At 41.7% G+C, this 19,463-nt stretch overlaps 1 protein-coding gene across 8 annotated transcripts in view; it reads right to left on the bottom strand.

Moving 5' to 3' along the window:
• TENM3 (teneurin transmembrane protein 3) overlaps nt 1-19,463 on the bottom strand; it is a 605,325-nt gene that overhangs the window by 431,866 nt on the left and 153,996 nt on the right. For all 8 annotated transcript variants that reach the window (XM_060001336.1, XM_060001335.1, XM_060001337.1 and 5 more), the window contains one exon: nt 2,099-2,399. In XM_060001336.1, coding sequence (XP_059857319.1) covers nt 2,099-2,330 — 232 coding nt within the window. In that variant the 5' untranslated portion in view covers nt 2,331-2,399. The remainder of the gene's footprint in view (nt 1-2,098; nt 2,400-19,463) is intronic.

Here is a 19,463-nt window from a genome sequence, read left to right as displayed (position 1 = left end):
AGCCTTGACCGTCTCAACCTGTGAAAGGACGATGCCCCTGGGCCCTACGTCCCGAGGTGCTGTGAGAGGTCAGTGATGGTGCACGTGACTCCGAGCACACTGACTGGAACGAGGTGAGGAATCAGCACAGCTCAGCTGTCCATAGCAGTGCCTTCCATTTGCGTCCTTAATACGACCTGACTTATGAACACGCCAACTGGGTGGCAGCACCTCCGCACGCTGCACTCTGGCTTTTCCTTTCACCTCCGCTCTGAAACCTCTTCTCACCTCTGCACTTGGCCGCTCCTGACAAGAGGCCCCTGTCGGCTACCTTGTCTCTGTCCCTTCCCTCTGCCCCGTTCACTCTCTAGTCCTTGGCTGGCAAGGAGCTAGGTGACAGGGATGTTTGGTCCCCTAAGACTCTGCTTCCGGGCTTCCCACAGATGGTCTCGCCGTGTCATCAGCAACAGCGTGCACTGGACGAACGCTGCCTGGGAGGTGAAGACTTCAGCTCGCTATTTTTAACCCGTTAAGCGTCCGCTCTGCCTAAACTAAACGCTTGCTGGGGGCAGAGACGCGCTTCCCCGGCGCATCACGCCACACGTGCTGCTTTGTTCCCTCTCACAGGATCCCACAGTGTAGCTTCTTCTTTGCCAACAGGTCACTAAAAGTTATTTTTGTTACAAAAGGTAAGACTTCACACCGGGTTCAGATTGCCTGCATTTCTACAGTACCTGCTGTTTTTGAAACTGGTGAAAAATGTACTCTGATAATCTCTGTTCACTGTGTAGAGATTATGCAAGAAGAAATGGGGTTTAGAACGATCACACATGGGACAGTGAACTCAAGTCCCTTAATTTAGCAAGAGTACCTATCTCAAATATCTGCTCCGTGTTTCCCTTAAAAACTGGATTTGAAATGTTCAGCAAGTTTTTCCTCTTTCGTATAATTTGATACCTGTAATTAGCAAGGCATGCTTTCGCGGGGAACACAATCTTTCTGGCACATCAAATGAGTCTTCTTGACGTAAACTGGTTTAGGTGAGGGAACACTATTTCAACCTATTGAGGGTGGCTCTTTCCACAACGTAGAGAAGAAAAGAACCATGGAAAAGTTCAAACTTTGGAATGATTTATAGCATTGTTACTTTTTCTTAAGTTTGTTCCTGTTCAGTATTAAACTGTTAGTCACACTGTCTGTAAGGTGACTGGAAAAGAATGAATATATTCTTTATTTCTGAAGTTTAATTTATTTTTCCTTGTTTCTTGATAAAATTAGCTACGGGATGCTAAGTTCTAGGTAAATGAACTGTGCAGTGCAGATGTAAGAGGATTTTATTTTTATTAGTGGCAATGTCGCCCACATCTCAAGGCTATGTTGGAAGGAACAAAATGTCCCTCTGTATGCCTAATTTTAAAGAAGCCACTGTCTTTAAAGCACGGAAATCAGTAGGGTTAGGACTGTGAACTCGAGTTACAGAAGTCGCTATTGCACTGGTAGAACACGCAGGCAGAAAACAGAGCGTAAAAGTGTCCAACAAACACATGGGAATGACCAAACCATAATGGATCACATTATGGGAAACTAGGATGTTTTAAGGCCTAAACTTAACGTCCCAAAATGCCTTCGAGAGAGAAAATGGAACCCTTGTGACGCAGGCTCTTCTATAAACAGACAAACAGCTGGGCCAGATGGATCACGACATGATCCAGAGAAGAATTCTTACTTTCTCATGAGGGAAGATGAGTTTCCTCACGCCAGTTCTAACTACAAAAACAGCGTCCGTGTGCACCTCCCTGAGCCTGGCGGGGAGCCCTGGAGACCTGGGTTTCCAGTTTAGGCACCAACACTGGGACCACACGCAGAACCGCAACCTCACGTATGAAATGTGGGGTGTGGGATGATTCTTTACGTGGTCCATACCTGCATCTGGGTCCATGTGTCCATAGGTGGCTTTCTACTTTTAATGTGGGATACTCAGGGATCACCTAATATCTCAAAGTCTAAATCAGAGGATAGGACATCAATCTAAGAAATAATCATATCACCTCGAAGGGAAAAAAGTGACCCCTGCAAGTTAGCAGGAGCTGTGCTTCGTGTTACTAGAGCAACGACCTACCTTGTCTGGTGAACTCATCTGCTTCTCTGTGAACCAGATCCTTTACTCTGTTTCCATAAAGCAGCCGCGAGGAATCGTGATCAAAAGCTTTCAGGGTTTCACTGGAACTGTAAGACTTCTGTGTGGGAACCCTGCACTCCGCGCTGTCTGCTGAGGAATTGGTATAGCGCCGTTCCTTCTCCCGTCTGTTCTTGGTCAGGGAGCAGTAAGGCCTACGTTCCTTCACATCCATACTTCATTCCTTACGGGCGCACATCAGTCCCGGCGAAGTATGCTCAGGGCTCCATTCTCACTGGCCTGTCTGTGAAGATAAAAGGTTTGCATGATGTCAGCGTCACATTCGCCTACAAACTGGCTGTCTCCTCAATCTGGAGTATGGTGGAAAGTAAGGGTATTATTGCTTATTGAGCAAACTTGCTTTCCACAAGAAATGAAAATTCGTGAAATCAGTGTAAAATGTCCGGTATTATCAGAAAGTGAGGCACACGTTCTGGTAATGAGAGCTATGGGTGCTTGTTTAAGCTACTAGATCTGATTTTTCACATTAATACAAAAAAAAAAAGTAAGGTCAGCCACAAATTTTGATACAGGAGCTAGCTAAAAGTTGGTCTTGACGTTTTCTAAATTTTCCACAATGGAAAAGTTTTCTCTTGCTGCATTTTCTCCATTCATAAAAAATTACCTTTCTTTTTCTTACAAAAACGTATACTACTTTTATTTCTTTTATTTCTTTATTTATTTATTAAAGTTTAGGAGCAAATTGGGAGCTTCACAGAAGTAAAACTTTGTCGAGTGCGTTGAACATTTGATTATTTTTCACAAAGACGTTTCCTTCAGAAGGCACAATTATCATGTGTTAATGACCTAAATGTCTCGACAGGTGGAAAAAAGCGGATCCTTCGCTTCTACTCCTCTCCTTCAAAAGCACTGTGCTTTCTAGAAAATGAATTTAATCAGCACTATCTTGATTTTTAAGGCAATGCAAGTAGCTAAATTGATGGGATAGTTTCCTGCAAGGGCCGGTAGCGAGAACGAGTTAGAAGGAGCAGGGCGAATTGTGTTTCTCTGCCTAGCAACTCTCTTTTTCCTGAATTTGCTAAAAGGACAGGGGTCAGGGTGGGTAGAAAAGGCTCTGCTGCTGAAGATACAGGGCCCAGAAGAGGGAGGGCCGTATCCACATTCTACACCGTGGTCCAGGGCTCATCCACATTTTACGTGGTCCTCCTTTCAATTCTTTCTCCTTTTGTCTTTCCTTTCAGTCTGAAGGTCCCTTAAGGCCTTGTCTTCAGCATTCAGTGTCTTCCCCGCCCCACTCCTTTCCTAAACTCACTTTTTATTTGAGTGTTTCCATAATCACCTTGAAACAAATGATTCCTGGTGGGCCCAGGTCTTCTCCTGGGTTCCACGTCCTTAGGGCTGGGACTTGTATTTAGCTATTTTCTCCTGAGAGTCCTTCTCCGGAAGAGTCTCTCTCCCCCTCTCTTCATCCTTGGCCATCATGAAACACATCACACTGCTCTCTCTAATGTGCTTCCAACTCGGAGTCTCTTCGCTGACTCTGATTTGCCCACGTCAACTCAGGTTACATCTACGCTGTCAACAAGTCTTGATTCTACTCTATCTGAGCAAAATTATGACTCCGAATACCTTTCACTTTCTAACTTCTGCCTTCCTTCCAGCGATAAGGAGAGTGGGGAAACTCTGAGCTGAACTGACCCCAGAATACCAGAACCTAGGCTTGGAAAAGTTGGGTGCTCCTCCAGCCGCCTCTTCAACCAAACTGAATCCTACCCGTCCCATATTGAGGGTATCCCACATGGGGCTCCATGTGTCTCTGCTACTGAACTGAGCTGCACTGTTAAAGCAGCTGCTAATAGCTTAGCTCGGTTGTTGACACGTATCTTGACTTCCCTACCTTTTTCTACTTTTTGATGACTCCTATTTTATAAACTAACATTTTTCACTGACCCCCTCTGATTCATTACTCCATTTTTCTCTTTACAAGTTCTCCCAATAGCTTTTAATAGAAATTGGATTCCCCTTAACGTAGCTTTCCTTTCTGTTTAAGACAATAAATAATTTCAAGGTGCGGTGACAGGGGCTATATTTGTACAACGGGATTAAAACAACAACACACGGATTTACTCTTGTTATTCCAACAAACAAGTCACTTTAGATAAATATTTATTGAATGACTAACATGCTGAGAACACACCACTGAATCAAACACTGTCCCTGCCCTCAGGGAACATATGCTCAGTGAGGGAAACAGGCACGTTCCTTCTACTGGAGTGAATAAATATGCCCAAGTTAAAGGAAAATCTTGTTTCCAAAATAGCCTTGATCTCTTTGGAGGAAAGGTTTATATAGACTCTCATAACTAAATAATCCTCAAAAACCTTTTCATTGACCAGAAAAATATTGTCATTCAAGCATTTTTAGTAATAGAGTTTTGGGATTTGAAATCATTATAAAGGTTCCATTTCTTGCCCTAAGTTGACATCTTTCAAAAAATAAGTGTTGCTATATATACAAATATGTAGGCATTTTTATACTTTAAAAATGGACTGACTGGGACTTCCCTGGTGGTGCAGTGGTGAAGACTCCGTGCTCCTAATGCAGGGGGCCCGGGTTTGATCCCTGGTCAGGGAACTAGATCCCACACGCCACAGTGAAGATCCCGTGTGCCTCAACTAAGACCTGGAGCTGCCAAATAAATATGTTTTAAAAAATGAACTAATGCCAGGAAAAATTGTTTTATTTTTTCTTCTCTGCTGCAGTTTTGTTTCAATTAGTTAGGCCAGGCATTGGTAAACTCTAGTCCCCTGACCCAATCTGACCCATGACCTGCTTTAGTAAATACAGTTTTACTGGAACGAGGCACATGTATTTGTTTACGTATTCTCCTTGGCTGTGTTCACGTTGCAAAAACAGAGTTGAGCGGTTGCTACAGAGACTGTAGTGAATTGAACTGTGGCTCCCAGAAAGATATGTTGAAGTCTTAACCCCTGGTATCTGTGAAGGTGACCTTATCTGGAAATATGGTCTTTGTAGTTGTAATCGAGTTAGGATGAGGTCATAGTAAGTTCGGGTGGGCTTCAAATCCAATGACTGGTCTCTTTATGAGATAGAAGACGGGGATTTGGATACAGAGACGTACAGACAAACAAGAAAATGGGTCATGTGACGTTGAAGGCAGAGATGGAGGAATGCAGCTACGAGACAAGGGTGCCCAGTGTAGCCAGCAGGCACCAGAAGCCGGCAGAGACGCGGGGAACAGATGCCTCCCTAGGACCTCGGAGGCAGCACGGCCCTGCCAGCACCTCACTGCCATACTTCTTGCCTCCAGAACTGAAAGGATACATTTCTGTTGATTCAAGCCATCAAATTTGTGATTTTTTTTACTGCAGCCCTAGGAAACTAATACAGAGATCTGATGGCCCCACAAAGTCTAAACGATTTGCTGTCTGGCCCTTTACAGAAAAAAAAAAAATTGCCCATGTCTAAGTCAGACCACACATATTTCCATTCTGTCTTTTTCTTTGTCCCTTTGGACCTTTGAATGTAAAAAGTATTTTCTTTACTATATAGTCCATGATACAGTTTTTCAGTCTTGCAAACCAGGTAAGTCAATAAGTTCTTTAAAGTAATAATATGCACATACGTCATCAGAGCAAAGATGCATCCTTGCAATAATGTTACCAATGTTTAAAAATCAATTCCAGTTAAATGTTAATAAATTAGGAATCAGAAGATAATTTTATGTATTCTTGAGCTTTATACAACATCTCTAGCACAAAATATCTGACTTTTCTTTATTTGTGGAGCAATTCTAAAGTGCCACGAAAAATCAAGATAGAGTATTCAAATACACTGTCAAAGAAAAAGACATTTTGGGCTTAGAGCTTCCAAACAATAAAAAATCTTTTGCATCTGTATTTCCGGTTTTGCACATGGTTCAAAGTCTTCAAGGATTTAATTTACACTGTGACGTTTGCAACTACTGATATGCTTCTGATGGAAGTCAGTGAGTTCAATGTGACTTCAAAAGGCAGTTTTCTTGGATTAATATCCCATGGAAATGACGGTGTTTATTAGAATATTCCAACCTTTTGTCTATATCTATAATTTCTTCTGTTTACATTTACTATTAATCTTGTGATTTACATAGTTTTAAGAATCACATCCATAAAGGATATCGGGAAAATTTGTTGTGTGAGGCCAGTGTGATAATTATTTATTTGATATTAAAATTATGATATTAATTAACATACTGGGAGTTTGGGGTTAGTAGATGCAAACCATTACATTTAGAATGGGTAAACCACAAGCTCTTACTGTAGAGCACAGGGAACTATATCCAACCTCCTGGGATAAACCATAATGGAAAAGAATATAAAAAAAGAATGTATATAGGTGGATAACTGAGTCACTTTGCTGTACAGCAGAAATTAGCACAATATTGTAAATCAACTGTACTTCAATAAAGTGTAAAAAAAATTTCTTTTTAATTAAAAAAAAAAAAAGGCAGTTTTCTGCATTATCTCCTGCACTCAAAGCTGAAGACGAGAAGGTTAAAAAAATACAGCTGCTTGGGCTTCCCTGGTGGCACAGTGGTTGAGAGTCCACCTGCCGATGCAGGCGACGAGGGTTCGAACCCCGGTCCGGGAAGATCCCACATGCCGCGGAGCGGCTGGGCCCGTGAGCCATGGCCGCTGAGCCTGCGCGTCCGGAGCCTGTGCTCCGCAACGGGAGAGGCCACAGCAGTGAGAGGCCTGCGTACCGTGGTGTTAAATTGTTGAAGCACTTTGATGGTGATTGCATAGTCCTACCAGAGGAAGAGGGTCACTGGCAGCATATCTAGCATAAAGCAGTTAACGAACAGGACCCTCGCTGCGTCAGGGGGCGGGGCCTTTGAAAAGGAAAGGAAACTAGTAGAGAGAAAGGGGACCGAAAACTTTCAGTTGAACTGCCTACAGCAAGTATATGACAACATCAAACTGATGTGGTTAATTTTCATTAGCTCCTTGAAAAACCACTCAGTTACTGCCCACAGCACCGCTCTGGAAAACACACCTGGTCTTAGAGCAAATTCCATTATTTGGCTATTGGTTTTTCCTCAATATCTTGCAAAGTGTTTGTCTGAATGAATGCGCAGGCAGTCCTGACTTAGGGACACTAGGGATCGTATCCTCTATTTCAGATACTGTATATTATTTCAACATGCTTTGAAACTTGGCCACAGAACTTAACGACATTATCACATTGTTTCATAACCTGTTCTTAACTCCAAAGAAACAGTTTAAAATTGTACCTTTAGGAAGTAATCTGATTTTTATTGGACTTTGTATATTTTTAAAACCCTTGATGCCAATGATTACAATCTCTCAGGCCCATGACAAACATCCCTAAAATCATCTGTACTTCTAAAATTCTGTGAGCTTATGTGTCAAGCTAGCAACGGAAATAAAAACAAATGGCCAAACCCAAAGGATTAAGTAAGCTTTTCATCAAATTCACTCATGTTTCCCTTGTTATTTATTTTCTGTAAGGATTACAAATTCCTGAATGTTACCTTGAATACCTTCTGCATAGACTGTCTCCTCACTTTATAATGGTTTGGAAAAGCTCACCCAAAAGAGTAAGCAGATTTCAGAGAAACACTAATTTACCTCGGCATAGTTTAGATTAAAGATCTAAATTAAGCTATTTGTACACAATACCAAGACAATTTTGCCTTTTGTTACTCACAATTCGTATTCTCCCTAATAAGTTAGTATTTATGATTTATTACCAGTTATGTTAATCCAACAGTAAATACAACTTTGCACACCACAAGCACTTCAAAATGTTTCCTTCACTGAATAGTTACATTACTGTCAACTGAACACAAGATGAAATCAATTGCTATTGTTCATTTCAGGGGTAATTTTGTTTCCTGAGACAAATTTGTAAATCAAAGAATTGAAATAATTAAGAACAAAAATAAAATCATGTTATGGTGATTATTTTAATAATGCTAAATTCAAGCATAACTAAAATTGGAGCTTACAGTTTCAAATAGAAGAATGCAAGCGAATCATCACACAAAATTAAAACACAAACAAAACCGTGTAAAGAAACATAGGGAAAGGAGAGTGTACCATGACTAACAAAACTGATGCTTGTTGAGAAGATGCAGGTACAGAGAAAAATAAATATAGTGAATAATTTGTGATTGAGAAGATTAAAAACAAGGAAGGTTGCTTTCTTTAAACAAGAGAGGAAATAAAGAGAACATTCGACAGCAATAATAAATAAGAAGTCAACTTCTGCTTCCAGCCAAGATGGAGTAATGGGAAGTGGATTTACCCACCTCTCTAAAATAGCAACGACAATAAAATAGACAAAATACATGAAACGAAGTTTTCAAGTTATTGACATGAAGAAATGAAGGACAGTGAACCTTGAGAAAGGGAAACAAACAAGCTGAGCCCTTGAGTACCCTTGCTCACTGCCTTGAAAGAATTTCCAGGCTGTAGCACAGCAAGGAGGAACCCAGGAAGAGCTCAGCCAACCTCTAAGCTAGAGACAGAGCTCACAGGCTGGTAGAACAGCTGGTAAGAATTTGCAGGACAAAGTGCTGGAGGAAAGAGAGCTGCATGGGGAAAGAACTCTGCAGGTCTGCAGAGGCTCCTTCTTGAGAATTCAGTGGTGCACTGACCAGCACATGTGTGTGAGGGGACTGCTGGAGGCCAGAGAAAGAATGACTGGAAAGGATTACAGCAGAGTTTCTCAACCTTGGCATTACTGATACATTAGATGGAAAATTTTCTTTCTGTTGGGGGATATCCTATAGTAGGATGTCTAGCAGCATTCCTAGCCTCAATCTACTGGATACCAGTAGCACGCCTAGTCATGGTAATAATAAGATATGCTCAGACGCTACCAAATGTCTTGCCTGGGTAAAACTGTCCCTGTAAAGGACTGCTGAATTACAGGGAACAGTTTTCAAAGCTCAAACTGGGCCAAGAATAGTGTGTAGTTTTTCCAGCCAGACTAGAAAAACCTCATAATTTATTAGGCAATGTATTCACAAAGGCCTTGCCTCAATTGTGGGGAATAATTAGAACTATAGGCTAAACATCATTCTGGTCTCAATAAAAAATCTTAAAAGCAAGACGAGAAAGGATCAAAGTGTTTCCAAGTAGCTTACCTGTCCCATAACAAAGCTTAGAAATGTTATAGGAATAGAAAAATAACCAGCACTCAACAAAGTGAAATTCACAATGTCTGTCATCTGATCAAAGAGTACCTGGCATGCAAAGAAGCAGGAAAATAATGAGGAGAAAAATCAAGCAATTGAAACTGACCCAGAACTGACACAGGTGCTAGAATGAATAGACAAGGACATGAAAACACTTACTAATAACTGCATTCCATATGTTCAAAAAATTAAATGGAGACATGAAAGACATTAAAAAAGAAAAAGAACCAAATCAAACTTGTAGAGATGGAAGTACCATGTCTGAGATGGAAAATACACCGGATGAGATAGATGGCAGATTAGACATCGCAGAAGAAAAGATTAATGAACTTAAAGATACAGTAATAGAAACTATATGAAATGAGGCACAGAGAAAGAAAAAAATAATAAATGAATACTTCGTCAGTGAGATGTGGGACTACTTCAAAAGGCCAAGATAGATGTAACTGGAATCTCTGAAGGAGAAGACAGAGAGGAGAGAACAGAAAAAATGCTGATGAAATAACAACCGAAACATAATCAAATTTGAGAAATGCTACAAAACCCTACAGATCCCAGAAACTCAACAAACCCCAAGCACAAGAAATATAAAGAAAAGTATACCAAGGCATTTAATTGTGATTAAAATTGCTCAAAATCAGGGACTTCCCTGGTTGTCCAGTGGTTAAGAATCCGCCTGCCAATGCAGGGGAGATGGGTTCGAGCCCTGGTCTGGGAAGATCCCACATGCTGCAGAGCAACTAAGTCTGTGTGCCACAACTACTAAGCCTGCGCTCTAGAGCCCGTGAGCCACAACTACTGAGCCCACACGCCACAACTACTGAAGCCTGCACACCTAGAGCCCATGCTCTGCAACAAGAGAAGCCACTGCAGCGAGAAGGCCGCACATTGCAACGAAGAGTAGCCCCCGCTCGCCGCAACTAGAGAAAACCCGCGTGCATCAACGAAGGCCCAGTGCAGCCAAAAGTAAATAAATAAATAATAAAAAAATAACTTAGTTATAAAAAAAAATTGCTCAAAATCAATAATAAAGAATAAGTCTGAAAGCAGACACAGGAAAAAGGCACATTAAACACAGAGTTTCTTGTTGTAAATAATGAAAGCAAGTAGACAGTAGAGAGACACCTTTGAAGTACTGAAAGAAAAAAAATCTGTCACCATAGAATCCTGTAAGTAATGAAAATATCTCTTAAAAAGGAAGGCGGAATAACTACCTTTTTCAGACATACAGAAGTTAATCACCAGTCAGCTCTCGTTACAAGAAATGCAATGGGAGTCCTCTAGGCAGAAAAAAAAAAATGACATCAGATGGAAATACAGTTCTACAAGAGGAATAAATAGCCTTTGGAAGTGGTAGCTGTTTGGTTAAATACACAAGCTATTCTCTTATTAAATCTCTTTTAAAAACAGATGACTGTTTAAACAAAATGATATCATAACAATGTATTGTGGATTTGATAACATATGTGTAAGTAAAATTTAGTGCAACAGTAGCACAAAGGAAGGAGTGGGGAAACGGAAGTGTACTACCGCGAGTGTTTTATACTATATGTGAAGTAGCATAGTACTGCCTCAAGGTAGTCTGCTATACTAACGATGTCTACTTTAAAGCCTACCCTAGTGCACCCACTAAAATAAAACTGAGGGTTACAGCCAGTAAGTTAAAAGAAATAACAGAATCGTACGAAATGGAAGCATAAAACATCAACAAAGCCAAAGAAAGTAGAAGAGGAACAAGGAACATACGGGCAAATAGAAAGCAAACAGCAAGATGACAGACTTAAACTTAACTAAGCCAATGATCACATTAGATGTAAATGGTCTGAATACTCCACAGAATGCAGAGGTTTTCAGATTGGATTAAAAAATAAAAATAAGAAACAAGACCCAATTATATGCTGCTTCCAAGAAACATGCTCAAATACAAAGACACAAATAAGTTAAAAGTAAATGGATGGAAAAGAGAAACCTAACCATATCAATAATTGCATTAAATATAAATAGAAATGGTCACAACAATTAAAAGGCTGAGATAGACTGAATGAAAGAGTAAGATGAGACGAGCTGGAGGAACACCCAGCAGCCATTCAAAAGAATGCAATGGATCTACACGCATTGACATGGAATTGTGCACAAGGCAGAGTGATCATTAAGTTTTTTGTTCATTCATCATACATGTCAGGCATGGTAAGAGGTTCTGGGAATGGAGAGGTGAACAAGAACAAGACATAGTCTCTACTCTTTCATTCTGAAAGGGGAGCTGGAGTTTAAATAATGAGTCACACAAATAAATGCACAACTAAAAATGTAACAAAGGCTGCAAGAAATTGCAAGTTGCTAAAACAGAGAATAGAAGGTGGGGTCTGATTGAGACCGAGAGCCAAAAACAAAGACTGATCTTAAATGACATTTAGGCTGAGAGCCGTTGGTTAAATAGGGTTTAACCTGGCCACAAGTACGTGTCACAGAAAAGAGGCTGACAGTCGAGCAGACCAGGTGAAAGAACGTGTTCAACCAACACATGGAGACAGGGAGGGGCTTGATGGACCAATGCCAGCAGGGCTGGAGCAGCGCGAGAGAGGGGAGAGGCATGAGATGAGTCCAGAGGGAGCCTGAGGCCCAGAGGCAGAGCTTCACAGGACAGGATGGGCAGTTTCACCCATATGCCACCGTTAATGGGGGACCATGGAGAGCTTTAAATGGCACGTTTGACATGATCCATCAGGTTTCCAGTTTGGAGAGATCCCTCTGGCTGAAGTGTAGAGAACAGGGAAGATGGAGGTCTGGGGAGGAAACGGGAAAACTTGTTGGCAGATTTTTGCGGAAGTCCAGGCAAGAGAATGAGAGCTTGGACTAGGGGACCTGAAATGGCAGTGGGCATTTAGGGAGGTGGGTGGGTGGGAGAGATAGACTTGGCATCAGAAAGACCTGTGATGGGCTGAAATGAGGGTGAGGAAGAGGAAAGAGTTGGGGGTGACGAACAGGCTGCTGGCTGGAGCAGACGAGAAAAGGGGGATGTCTACTGAGACAGAGGGGACAGGAGGCCGCCCCTCAAAACTATTTAGTGCACACTCCCAATTCTCGCTTTTCTTTCATTTAAAACATATTATTAGGCAGTAATCTTTGTTCTTTGTGGAAACTAGAAAATACAGTTAAGAGCAAAACAAATCCTTAAAATTATTGCTCACATAACATTTTAGTGTTCACCTTTTCAGGCCCTTTGTATGCATGTGTGTGTGAATGTATGTATGTCATATATAATTTATAATTTAATGTAAATGATCGTGTAACCTATTTCTACTTGACATATTACAAACAGTTTATGGGAGTAAAGATATATTTATGCCTTTATAAATAATAAATAGGAAGCTTATTGTTTTAAAACTGAAAATTATTCTTCAGGCTATATCATAGATAGCAAAAACTCAGAAAATGAAACAAAATAGGAGAAATATACTAAAATAGCTACTGAGTAAGTGTGAATACTGGAAAATTTTTAATTGCAAAATATATAGAACAGTGCCTGAGGCTGTAAGAAAAGTGGTTTGAGTCTGATCAAATCATTAAAAATTCTTTCAAAATTATTTATATGTAGAAGGAAACAGAAACTGGAAATGATCAAAAAAGAAAAAAATATGGATAACGAGGTTAATCCACCCAGTAATGTAAAGTGGGAATATATTCTATGATGTAAAAACAAATAAAGCAATTCACGTGCAAAATTAGAAATTAAAAGTGATTCTATTTTCCCTAATAAAAACAATGGACGATAGTAATGTAGTAGTAAAATATATTAACACAGCTACGTGGGCTACCGCCGCAAAGGAGGGAAAAACTGCCAGGAAAGTCATAATCTCCATACTTCGAATAATTTGGGAAAAGGTCCTCTAGAATCCAGAGCGGCTGAACCAAATGCAGCTCTCTTACCTTCCAGACCTTTAGGGTAAAGTTGTAAGTAATCTCTCTCAATTTGCCTGCCTGCCTGGATCAACACATATATCCATCACATGTAGTTAAGCATTTTCATGTTGGTTTAAGCCAGAACTCTGAATCTGGAGGCCACCACTTTATTCACCAGTGCTTCAAAATGAGCCAGGCCTTTGAAAAAATTGCCAGTAATGCCATCGGGTTCAGAGGGAAAATCAAAGAAACGGTTACGTGTCATGAGACTGTGTCATCCAAATGGCCTCAAATATACTCTAGGTAAAGAGCAACCAAATAGACAACTGTGATAGCACTCGGTGTATTGTTCTGATTCAACTGGGTCGCGGACTGTCACGCCACCTTCAAACGTACGTGTTCACCCCAGTGGACACGCCAGTCACACTCAAATACACAATCGTCACAATAACCTCCACTTAGTAAGCAGTTTTACATTGTAGGTTGCACACTGCTTTACGACTTCTAACAACAGCTCGTCAACTTTCTGATATTTGCCAGTTTTACAGGTGAGGAAATATGAGAAATTCATAAAAAAATTTCAAGTCAGACACCCAGGGAGCGGCCAGGCTGGGACTCACACTCCCACACACTGTTCTTCCATTTACGTCTCTGAACCGTTGCCAAACTCTAAGGCCTGTGGAGCATCGACTCCAAACTCAAACCTTTAGCCATAATGCGAGAAAAGTAAGCAAGTCTTTTGGAAACAACTAAAAACAACTACAGCTTCTTTATCTTAAAACTGACCTATGGGTATTACTGACCTGGTGACAGCTGGGGACCTGCAGGCCACTGGAGGAGCTTCTTAAGTGAAGAGCTATAGGATTATGTCCCTAAGTGCTGGGCATATTCCTCTCGTGAAGAGTGGACATAAAAACTCCTTGATGAATTATTAATTTCAATCTTGATTATTTATTGAGTGCTTAAAATACACCAGGTGCTTTACATATATGACCTCACTTAATCCTCACAGCAACCTTGCGTAGTAAGAATTATAAATTCCACTTTCACATGAGAGAACTACAGCCCAGAGAGATGAATTGATTCCTCCAAGGACACAGAGTCAGGAAGTAGCCGAGTGGAATTGGAACACATTTCGGTTAATTACAAGTCTGTCCTCTTAATACTAGCCTCTCCTTCCAAACCTTAGAACAAAGAGGGAGTTTAAGCCATAAACAAACAAACAAACAAAACAACCAAAAACCAAGGAAAACAGTTTTTCAAAAGGTGAGGGAGAGGGAGAAATGACAGCAAAGAGTTTGACAAACTGTGCCAGGATGTCAACAGATCTAGTACAAAGTCAAGGAAGGCTGTCATACTGAAAATACCACAATAATTAAGTTATTATTATTTAATTTATTCAACTGAGGAGTAAGAAAGGTGGAAAATTCAAGATCCAGTTAAAAAGATCAAAAATATTGGGAATATTGTCAAGCTTCTTCTTTGAGGAAAAGACAATTTAGGAGGAAATAACTGATACCTCACTGTGATGTTCTGTGTTTCAGAGGAGGACCCCGTCACAATTCCCTTTGCTTGTCTCCCATCCCATGTAGTTTAGTTACTAGAGGAGAAAGGCTCCCCTACATCACGGCCATTGTGGTCAGAGGTGGGGGTTTTGTATGCCCCGTATTTCCCTGAATAAATGCTCCTCTCCCGCGTCGGTTTCTAAAGGGTTCGGGTGAAAGAGACCCCGATCCTGGAGTCAAGGAACTGCCCGCACAGAATCCAGTGACTGGGTCAGGAATGGACATGTGACCTAACTCAGGCCAGAAAGGTCAGCTCCAGGACACATGACAAAACCACTGGGAATGTGCTTACTCAACACCAGACAATGTAGAGCTGCTAATATGGGAAGACGAAGACATGGCGCTTGTTTGCATTCCTGCCGCCGCGTGGAGAGAGCCTTCCTGCCACCGAAGTCTACACAGAAGAAAAGAGGCCTCAGAGAGAGAGCCAACAAGTTCTTACCCGGATTTTTCAAATTAAAAAAAAATCTATACTGGGCTTCCCTGGTGGCGCAGTGGTTGAGAATCTGCCTGCCGATGCAGGGGACACGGGTTCGTGCCCCGGTCCGGGAAGATCCCAGATGCCGCGGAGCGGCTGGGCCCGTGAGCCGTGGCCGCTGAGCCTGCGCGTCCGGAGTCTGTGCTCTGCAACGGGAGAGGCCACAGCGGTAAGAGGCCCGCGTACCGGAAAAAAAAAAAAAAACAAAAAAAAAAAACAACAACTATACTAATACAACTGGGTTGGAATACAGGGTGGGTTTTGATCAGACAGATGATGCCAAAAGTCTAGCTCCACTATTTACAATTTATGTGACTTATGACCTCGGACAAGTTATTTAAACTCCCTGAGATTTGCTTTCCTACCTTTTATTCTTTAAAATGCATATGACAATGTCTTTCTTATGGAGGTATTATGAAGATTAAATGAGATACAGTTTTAAAAGCATTTAGCCCAGTGATTGGCATACAACATAATGTCTACTTGATAAGAACCATTTATTATAATTAAATTCAAAAGCACTGTTCCATGTCCAAGAATAACTTCTAGCATCATTAGGCTTAGGAAGCTGAGACGGGGAAAAGCGTATGAAAGCTCAGTTCTATGAGGTGGAGAGCAAGAGATTATACATCTGTAGCAAAACGTTTTGCTAAACTGTTTGAATGGAACTTGGGGTTTGGATTTTTACGAGCTTATTCAGAAATACTGTGTTATCAAAATGAGAAAAAAAAAAAGTTCCCACACCAATAATTTCAAAATGATTGCATCTCTACTGACATCCAAATATTTACATCTCGGTAGTAAAAAGCAAAGTCAGCAAACAACAGGAAGGACTTCCAGGAGCAGCAATGAAGCTGATTGAGAGTCTCCAGACTGAAAGAACTACATGAGCTTCACTTTAGTAACACCTAGGTGGAGACCTGATAAGTGCCCACATGTATGTGGAGAATAAAGATAACTGCAGTTACTCATGCCTCTCTAACCCACAGGCAAAACTACTATAATAAACGTGTCCTCTGTCTACTGCCCACCAGATAGTTTTCATCTCAGTCTGAAAAGCACCAAACCAGCCAAATGGCCCCTTCTTCACAGACCCCCGGAGAGCAAGAAACGCTGGTTCAGCGCTGTAGGTGAGGGTCTCGCTCAACACAGCATCTCCCTGCAGAGATGCGGACAGAGAGATTCCCAAACCCCACTTTTCCTTGAAGCGGTGAAGCTTAGGGGGACAGAGCAATTCCAGAGTTGCTTCAGGGTTTCAAAATGCCTTTGGTTCAGTCCTAGTGTTTGATTTGCCCAAAGAACCACGGAAACCCTCTTAGCTGGCGGTAGACTCAGTCTCTGTGGGTGTGGGGAAGAGGACCGACGTCGTCAGCACCAGTCTGGCAAGCAACCTGTGCACTTCATCAGGAGGATTCCATTCTCCTTCGTCTTCCTCTTCTTGGGTGTCCGTTGTTTGCTTTTTAGTGAATTTTAACACAACTCTATCAGGATAGTTAAAGACGCTTGCCTTGGTGTAGGCTCGCATCGAAACAGACCGTTTTGAAATCTCAAGTTCAATCACACGCCTTAAAGTGCATACATATAATATGCTCAAATATTACGACTTTGTATAAACGCAGCCAAAGAGTCAAGTAAAAATGGGAAAAGTATATCCAATTAGTCAACTGTTCCAGATCTCCTGGATGTTTTCTGTCATACAGACAAATATGTGCGTAATTTATCATACTCATAAAAAATTGTGTGAGTCGGGGACATACGGCCTGACCCAGGCCTGCCTTGTTGGGGGCACGTGCTGAGGGGTGGAGGTGTGGGCTGCCATCCAGCCCAGCGCCCCGCTGACGGGCTGCGTCTGCTTCCGGGGGACCCCTTTCAATGATTAGCATAAAGGCTCGGGACGAAGCAGCCCAAGCAAAAAAATATTTTTTTTCTCCTGTTACTAGTGGTAGGTAGAAGCCGAGGCACGGGGTGAAAATGGACCTACGCAGATGAGATTGTTGCTTTCTCAGACGTCTGCTGAAGTAGGAGTCTTTCAAGGCTCTTCCTGACCAGGAAAGGGCAGCGCAAGCAGGAGTACACGGAGAGAGAAATCCCGTTTCCTCGGCTTCCCACTGACTGCCTGCCAAGGTGAGAAGCTGGACTTTTGCCACTGTATTTCATACCTTGATGATGTATTCTAGACAACTGTGAAAAACCACACTTTCAAGGTAAGCTAGTAAATTGTGACTACTCAATAAATATTAAACCACCACAGCAACTTGGAGTAAGTCCATTTGCTCTGTGCTTCTTGAAAGAAAGGCGTGACTAAAATGCAAGTCACTGTTGAGAAAATACGATCTAATTTTGGCTACAGTGGCTTTGCTTTAAAATAACTGAGCTTGCTATTCATCTCATTATAAAATAGTTACGATATCAGTTAATATTTATAGTTCTAATCCATATCCCGGGAGGAGTTTAAAATTAATTTGGATGGAGAATTAAGGAAAGGACTCTAATTTAAGGAAACACCTTCCTCGGGTGAGTCTGCCTGTCCATCACCTTCCCAACTGGGCATTGGCGTTTCTGTCCTAGTGCAGGGGCAGCATTTCTGCAACCAGGAGGTGTATTATTTTAACACTCATTTAATTTGTGGTCCCTCTACTTCTAACTACCAGTAGGGGGGCCAGTTAGCACTGATAACATCAATTATTTTGCATAATGGACACCTGTCACCTATGACCCGGACTCAGCCTACTAACCGGATTTCACGTGGGTAAACGAGCAGTAATGACTACTAGTTATCATTAGTCTAGATTTGCATTCCTCCCCCACCCCCACCTTTTCCCACTTCACGATCACCAGTCCCCTCTGAGCATACGAAATGGTGAGACCACCTAGAAAAAAAGAAATCATGAACATAAAGATTTCCATGATTATTTTTGGAAAATAGACACGTTTCATTGGACTGTTTCTACAGTCTATAGTAGTAAACATGTAACGTGGCATATATTTTAATTGCTGTGATGTAAATGAGACTTTGGGGTCATGTTACAGAGTGTTAACTGAAAGACCCAGCTAGGACTTCAGCACGCCTGCAGGCCTTTTAAATTGTTATGGGAAATGGCAGCATTCAATTGAGCAGTTTGGACACTGAGCTCCCCTAAGGCTGATTACAGTTTGGCAACATGATGCCAATTTCAGCTAATGTACGTAAGGCTTTTTTCTTCTCATCCTTTATCTACAGAACTTTTCCAGTGTGTACAACTCAAACACCATGAAATGCGAGGCAGATGAAGAGCTACATGATTGAGGCCATTTACCACTGTGCTATTGGCAAAAGTTCTCAGGTACGAAGGACCTCACTCACATGGGGTTCGGAAAACCATGAGAATCGAAATATTGGTCCAATAATAATAAATAGAAATGCATCCAGATAACTCAGTGCAAGAGAGATTCAAGTGGTAAATATCTAGAAGATTAACGCAGGACACTAGGCTGCTTAGAAAATGTATTACAATTGCTAAGCATTTTCATATATGCTCTGAGCGTTAAGTGGGCTCTGAAAACCTGGTTCCTCAAGAATAAGCCACTGGAAAGAGAAAATGTATCTCAAATGTCATACAAGGCAGCGCACTAGGGGACCCTGCTTCCTCTTCCTGGGGACATGAAGTACAGGTCTAGGTAACTTCTTGCTGCTGCAAGGAAGACGATGGGCCAGATTCCCCACTGCCTGACTAGACTGAGTCTGATTCTTCTTCTTAGGATGTATCTGAGCAGGACAATGCAGAATCCTTCACGGAGAAGTGTCCAAAGTTGTTACTGGTTTTGCATTAGATCCCCCAAATGGCTGGGTCATCCCCCCTTCAGTTGGATCTGTAGAGCCTGGGGAGTAAATAGCCATGTTACAAGAATACCTTCCCAACTACTATTACCGAACTGCAGAACACCTTGGATAACAACCACTTCCTTTAAAGCCCCACAACAAAAGGCATGAAATAGTCTCTGGGACCTAAACACCACTCATCACACTGGCACTGGGTGTTTCATACCAGGCCATACCCACCATGACTCGGTGTGGACATTTAATACTCTGTTGGGGATTATCCCTCCAGCTCAGGCCAAGGGAGAAAAGGCAGAAAAGGGCAGCTTTGGCGGAAGCAAAGGAATGTAACTGGGGAGCGGAACCAGGGCACAAATCTG

This window comes from Delphinus delphis, chromosome 21 (assembly GCF_949987515.2).
Source record: "Delphinus delphis chromosome 21, mDelDel1.2, whole genome shotgun sequence".
Classification (NCBI taxonomy): Eukaryota; Metazoa; Chordata; class Mammalia; order Artiodactyla; family Delphinidae; genus Delphinus; species Delphinus delphis.
The sequence above is the reverse complement of the archived record's forward strand: the minus strand, read 5'-3'. Positions and strand labels throughout refer to the sequence as shown.